The following is a 7172-nucleotide window of genomic DNA, read 5'->3' as shown; positions in this document are numbered from 1 at the left end:
AATTCAGAGGCTTATGATAAGCTTATGATAGGCTTATAATATATTGCTTAAATATCAAGAGAATCATGAATTTGCATTTTATGGAAACATTTAGCTTAAAAAAAAAAGAATCAAAAATGAGAAACGAAGTCGATCGATCCTTAGATCATTGTGACTCTGATGCAGAGATCTCTAATAGACTTAAATCATAGAAACATTTGGCTTAGAAACGACGAATTTGATGTTTAAAAAAGCAACGACGAACAGAGAGAATTCGATCATTAGATTGATTCGAGAGCAAATTTGCTCTGATACTATATTGGAAACTAAAGTTTACATATTATTAATTTAATTAAGAGAGTCCAACTTAGAGATAATAGGATGATGCAGAGTAATCGATGTATACAAAAGTGGTATACACAATTTCAGTAATTAGAAATAATAGGATGATGTGGGTTTCCTTAATTAATAATGGGTTATATATTTTTAAAAACTGAGCTTTTAGCCACATGGATTATTCAACAAATAAACAACAGTCAACGAAACCCACATGGATTATTCAACGAAAGCCAACTGATTTACTCGGTAAATATAATATAATAATAGTTCCCACTTTTTAACGCCACGTTTATGCCCTAGCTTCCTCTCTCTATATAAGCTCTCCTACAGAAATTATCATTTCTCAGGCTACGAACAAGCCCTAATTACATTCTTAGTATTCAGTTAACTAGTTTTCTTAACTAGGCTGAGAAAAAAAATGGCAATTAAGCTTGCACTTGTAGTCATACTCTTTCTAGCCTCATGCGCTCTTACAAATGGAAGATCTCTTAGATCTTCGACGAAGCATCTTGATCGTTATAGTTTTCCTCCTAATTTTAGTTTTGGTGTTGGTTCTTCAGCTTATCAGGTTAGTTTTTTATAATGTAATTGTGTTATATATATTGCCTAACATTTTTTAGAAACTAGTGAAACTAAAGGTTAATGTTATGTATATGTTCTTGTGATGCAGTATGAAGGTGCAACCGCAGAAGGAGGGAGGACACCAAGCATTTGGGACAACTTCACACATGCATATCCAGGTATGTATATAATCTATAATACAACATTTATAAATTAATACTTCAAAGAATTAATATGCTTTTTCGGTTCTAAAATTGGTTCATCAACAAAATATTATCTCTAGAACTAAAAAAAAATATAACATTTTCGACGTCGTTATAGAAGTTTGACTGTTATTCCATTATTTTATTAATAAATTGTGAAACTTTTTGGCTGTCTAAATTGTAAGTAACGTGGTAATTGTTTTGCAGAAAGAACAAATATGGACAATGGAGATATAGCAGTCGATTTTTATCATCGATATAAGGTGTGGTTTTATGATTTTTTTTATTTCTTTAGTGAGTGATCGTAACTATTATTTTAATATTTGCCACACCAGAAAATCTGAAACGTGTGTTACAAAATATATTTCTTGATTAAGTAGGTGGCCCCGACATTGAAATTGGCCAAAACCTTAAAGTAATAACGTTTTGTGTGTATTTTTTTTCTTTCATAAACGGGTTTAACTGAGTTACCATAAAATTCACGTGATGAACGAACAGGATGACATCAAGCTGATCAAGGAAATGAATATGGATACTTTCAGATTTTCCATCTCTTGGTCAAGAATATTACCAAGTGAGTAGTACTTGAAGTTTCAAAATATATTTAAAAATGATAATTACATATATAGTTTTGTCTTATATGCATATTCATCATTTGTTGATTTTTCAAATGTTGAATATTCAGGTGGAAAAGTAAGCGACGGCGTAAACAGCGAAGGAATTCAATTTTACAAAAATCTCATTGATGAAATTATCAAGAACGGTGAGAATCAAATACTCAAAAGAGTTTATATATATATATTATTTTTTTTCTAAAAAAACTATTTAAGTCCAACTTTTTCTATTATTTTCTGATCATAAACTGTATATTCAAACATGAAAACAGGCATAAAACCTTTTGTAACTATCTACCATTGGGATATCCCTCAAGTTCTCGAGGATGAGTATGGTGGATTCTTAAGCCCTCGAATCATGTAAGTTTTTTAAAAAAAACAAAACAACAAGAAATGATTATTATATTTGGTCTTTAACTTTTGGTTGGTGTTTTGCTAAAACAGTGATGATTTCCGGAACTTTGCAAGAGTCTGTTTTCAAGAATTCGGTGACAAGGTCGATATGTGGGTAACGTTCAACGAGCCATATATTTATACCGTTGCGGGTTACGACAAGGGCACTAAAGCAATGGGACGATGCTCAAAATGGGTAAACAGCTTATGTGTGGCTGGTGACTCGAGCACAGAACCTTATTTAGTCTCTCATCATCTTCTTCTAGCTCATGCTGCAGCTGTTGAAGAGTTTAGAAAATGTGACAAGGTATATTATCTAACTTTATATGGAAGGCTCGAAAAAAAAACATATAAGATCTTTAAAAAAAAATTATTTTGTGATAATAATCAAGTCTTTTTTGTTGTTGCAAAACAGATCTCACAAGATGGTAAGATAGGCATAGTGTTATCACCTATGTGGGTCGAACCTTATGATGTTGATTCACATGCTGATAAAGAAGCTGTTGAACGAGCTCTTGACTACTATCTTGGTTGGTAAGTTGAGACTTATGATGTTGATTCTCCTTTTTACAATATTTTATGAATTCAAATACAAGTTTGTGCAAGAATTGATCTTAATTGTTTCTCTTGTGATTTATGTAGGCATCTTGATCCTCTAATTTTTGGAGACTATCCAAAAACGATGCAGAAAAACGCTGGAAATAGATTACCTTCTTTCACCAAAAAACAATCTGAAAAGATTAAAAACTCGTTCGATTTTATCGGGATGAACTACTACAGTGCTCGATATGTCACACACCAGCTTCACAATGACCCTTCACGGCTTCGTTTCTCGACGGATCAACATGTGGATTACAAACGTAAGAACCTTACAAAAGAAACTAAAGAAAAAATTGGCTTAGGAGTTTTGAAATTAACAATCTCTAATTTAGTAATTATAATTTTACTGAAACTGATAATACTTTTCTCTTATGTTTTAATAGTGACAAATCGTAGCGGCGATTACATTTCTTCAGAATCGGTATGAACAACAATATTAATACCTCTCGAAATTATACTTGATCTCTTAGATTTGAATTACAACTTCGATGGCCTAATTAATTATTTGCTTCTTCAATTTCAGGATGATTTAAAATTTATTTATGTCTATCCCGAGGGCATACGGAAACTTCTAAATTATATTAAAAATAAATACAACAATCCAACTATCTACATTACTGAAAACGGTAAGAACGTTTCAGGGATTAATCTCGATTATTTTCACCTAATTACATCTTTTTATTTAATAATTCAGCTTAATAATTAATCAAGTCAATATATTTACAGGATATGATGACTACGATGTTGGGACAGTCCCACGTGAACAACTATTAAAGGACACAAAGAGAATAGACTACCTCGAGAAACATCTTCAAGAACTCCACAAAGCTATCACGTAAGTAAACTTCACTATTATAATTAAAGAAATAAAAAGTTTGATTTAAGCAATGAGACTAATATAATCTTATACAAAATGCATGCAGTGTGGATGGATGTGACGTTAGAGGCTATTCTACATGGTCGTTGTTGGATAATTTTGAATGGGAACATGGATACACGATGAGGTTTGGTCTATACTACGTTGATTATGCAGATAATCTAAAACGATATGCTAAAGATTCAGCCAAATGGTTTAAAAAGTTCCTAGAAAGATCGGAGCAATCGACACCGTTGGATCTATTTAAGAGTATCAAAAAATGGTGGTCTGCTTTGCTGGTGATCTAACTTCTTTGGGAGTCATGAGAAGCAAACAACTGAGTCCTTGTTCAATGAGAAATTATAAAATATAGATAGATTCATAGATACATGTTTACTACGTACGCAGTCATGTTTTTTACAAAGTTCATGTGTAACTTTCGCAGCAATACACAAGAACAGTAAATAGTAGATGTATGTAAATGAATAAAGATACATTTATACTAAAAAATTGTCCGCATATTTTATAGGTTCCAGAAATATATATAAAATAAATTAGTTCCTTTTTTAAAAAATTTAGACTTGAAGAGTCATACGAAATGAAAAATATTAAGACAAACAAGTCTCATATATGGTTCCTGTTTTATTCGGTATAAGTCTCAAAATTGATTATTATTTTTTTTAAATAAAGTTAATAACTAAAAACAAAACAAAAAATATTAGGTTTAACATAAAAAAGAATATTAGGTAAGAAAAAAGTCGAAGAGAAAGAAAAACTAATAAAACAAATCTGTTTTTTTTTATGAAATAACACACGTGAGAAGATAAAATAAAATAAATTAAACCCTGGACTCCTGAAGAGATCTTTTGTGATATCTCGATCGACTTTTAAAATTTATAAATCAATTGTCGGTCAAAGAAGAATCATTTAAGTAAATCAAACTTGTTTAAACAAACTTGTTTAGTCAGTCGTTTTGAAGTTTCTTGAAGAGTCGGTAGTTTATGTTGGTGCCGTTGAAAGAAAACTTAAGAGAACGAAAGAGAGAGAATTGGATTTTCACCGTCAGACTCAGCTTCCACTTGGGTCTTTTGTTTGTGTTTTTGTATATTACTCCGTTTTGTTTCATATTTCGTATTTTCAATAGTTCTTGTTCATTTTTTTATGTTGCTTGATGTTTTGGTTTCTTACGTTTTATAGTCGAAAGCGTGCATCCATTTGTGTAATTTCGTTTGCGTTATTTCCTTTTGCATCCCGGTGATCGGATTTTTTTTTTTTTTTTTTAACCAAACCAGTTTTTTATATTATTAGTTGCGGTTACAGTATGACGGAAGTCAAGATTTTAAGCATATTACATCAAAGTAAAGATTAGACCACAAACAAATGTGGTACTTAAACAAACCGAATCTTCCGCTTCGATTTAGTAAAGACAATGAATGGCGGATTCCATTTAGCCACGACCACCTCTATTACCCCGACCACTACGACCGCCTCTGTTTCCACGCCCAACCGCAACGGTCTGCCAAACCATCTCTTTAGCTTTCGCTGAGGGTCGTACCGGTCTTTCTCTTAGGATTCTTTTGCCCATTGGCGTCATAAGAGTCGTCGGGTCAGAATCCTCATCTGAAACCTGTGATTCTTCTTCATCATCTGAAGTATCCAGATAGGCAAACCGGTTTGAACTCAAAGTTTTGTTGGACGAGGACCTACGTATACTGTGCTCCGCTGGAGCAGAAGAAGTGGAATCTTGTTTAGTAGTGTCTATCTTTTTTGATAAGACCATGGAACCAGTATTGAAGCTGGTAGGATTCTTTGTGACCTTAGGCGAAGAAACTGGCTTTGAGGCAATGGATTTTTCACCTAGTGCAATGTGAGTAAGAGGGGTGGTGGTCCCATGTTCTGAAACTTGCGTGACAGTAGTAGTTACGTCTGAGTCTTTAGCAGCGGACTTAGTCTCTTTTTCCCTTTCTTTAGCAACATCAACAATCAAATCATCAGCCACAATAGCAATTGGGGCTTCTGAGATAATTGTACTCACGTTGTCTGTTGGAGCAGAACTAGAAGTTCCATTAGCATTCAATAGCAAGCACCGAGATGCTTTGTGACCCAATTGTCCACACTTACGACAATTTGAAGGCAGCCATGAGTAGATGACATCCACCATTGAAACTACATTGCTTGTATCCACTAAAGCAACCTTTTGTGGGAATGCTTTGTTTAGCTTTACCTCTACTAGGATTTTTGCTTCTCCCATCTGAGTAGGATCAAGCCACGACTTCTCCGTTAACATAGGTTCACCAATGCCTGATGCAATCCATTTAATCACTACAAAAGAATATAGCTGGTATGGGATGTTCTTGAGAGTTAACCACACTGGAACTGTAGTAATTTCTGGCAAAGAAATAGTTTCAGCCGGTGTCCAATTTGACACGAACATCAAGCAATCGTCAAAGTGCCACAACCCTCTCTGGAGAACCCATTTTTCGGGTTGATTCATCAGGGATATGAAACAAGTAGGTTGATTCTCCTAATTGTCTAGTGAAGATCCTACACTTTTTTCCCCAAATCCGAGTAACTACCGCTTGTATTAATCCTCTAGAGGGAGCAGAACAACGGTAAAACTGTCCAACAATAAACTCCTTTTGATTCTCTAAACCACCTAAAAGGACGTGGCTGGGAATTTTTATCTTAGGAGTTCCGTCTTCCATGAACTCCAGGATAGTTACTCTGTGAAGATTACGCATCGGTTGGTTCATTTTGGCGGCCCAAGGATACTCCTTTGAATGTTCCTTTAGAGCAGCTATCTCTGTTTCTGACCCGAGTGAAGCAGATGCTGCTGCCTTGGTGACACTAGGTTGACGAGTACGATTTACAGCCCTCAATTCTGGCCAATGCGAGTTTGCATTGTCTGTAGCAACAGCTTCCAATTGATGGGTTGTAGAAGCAATAATCAGAGGCTTCTCCCAAGCTCATTTACCTACAGAGGAAGGAGGTTGATGTTTCTCAGATGTTGGAGCAGATGGACCAACAACATCCATCCAATGAAATTCCACTTTCCGGGAGCTTTTCAGGGGCTGTTTGTATTTCGCCGCTGGTATGTAAAGGAGATGTTTGCGCTGCTTGCGCTACATTCTTCTTCTCCGGTTCAGAAGCCCCATCTATTTTTGCTGGTTGAGGAGAAGAAGAGGAATTCTCCATCCAGCGCCGAAGTTACGGCCAGCGAGGGTCTGGAGATTTGGGAGCTGTCTCACTGGCGATGGTTTTGACAGTGGAGAGAGCACCAACAGATTCTTCAGGCTTTTTCTGTCGATGGGGTGATTCGAACTTGGACAGATCCATGACGTGAGAAAGAGCCAATTGAAGGTAAGTTTGAGGCTCGCCGTTGAAGAGAACAGGAGAGCAGCCGGCAACGAAGCCGTGACGGTGGCGTCGTCGAGGGTGATGGCACTTTTAGGTTTACTTCTCTTGCCTCGAGAGCATCATGAAAAAATCCTTTCCCGGTATTCTTGTGGGCTTGTGACTCCGTATAAATCTCATGCTTATGACTCCGGCTAATCTGACTTTGTATGATACTTTTAGATTTTATAATAATTTATAAAATGACAGAATAAGAGACGCACATGTACTACA

At 35.4% G+C, this 7172-nt stretch overlaps 2 protein-coding genes across 2 annotated transcripts; one reads left to right on the top strand and one right to left on the bottom strand.

Moving 5' to 3' along the window:
- Positions 1 to 643: 643 nt before the first annotated feature.
- Positions 644 to 4055, top strand: LOC18008614 (beta-glucosidase 32). Its single transcript, XM_006391282.2, has 13 exons — positions 644 to 886; positions 989 to 1058; positions 1290 to 1345; positions 1581 to 1656; positions 1768 to 1845; positions 1969 to 2056; positions 2141 to 2396; positions 2505 to 2623; positions 2732 to 2949; positions 3073 to 3110; positions 3213 to 3315; positions 3416 to 3524; positions 3613 to 4055. The coding sequence occupies exons 1-13, from the start codon at positions 737 to 739 to the stop codon at positions 3851 to 3853; spliced, it is 1602 nt and encodes a 533-aa protein (XP_006391344.1). The 5' UTR covers positions 644 to 736; the 3' UTR covers positions 3854 to 4055.
- A 937-nt stretch (positions 4056 to 4992) lies between these two features.
- LOC18008705 lies at positions 4993 to 6580 on the bottom strand. The gene is made up of 3 exons (XM_024154204.1): positions 6520 to 6580; positions 6122 to 6450; positions 4993 to 6009 (listed from the first exon to the last, which is right to left on the bottom strand). The coding sequence occupies exons 1-3, from the start codon at positions 6578 to 6580 to the stop codon at positions 4993 to 4995; spliced, it is 1407 nt and encodes a 468-aa protein (XP_024009972.1).
- Positions 6581 to 7172: the final 592 nt, after the last annotated feature.

The sequence above is a fragment of the Eutrema salsugineum genome, unplaced genomic scaffold (genome assembly GCF_000478725.1).
Source record: "Eutrema salsugineum unplaced genomic scaffold, Eutsalg1_0 scaffold_9, whole genome shotgun sequence".
In the NCBI taxonomy this organism is placed as follows: domain Eukaryota; kingdom Viridiplantae; phylum Streptophyta; class Magnoliopsida; order Brassicales; family Brassicaceae; genus Eutrema; species Eutrema salsugineum.
The sequence above is the reverse complement of the archived record's forward strand: the minus strand, read 5'-3'. Positions and strand labels throughout refer to the sequence as shown.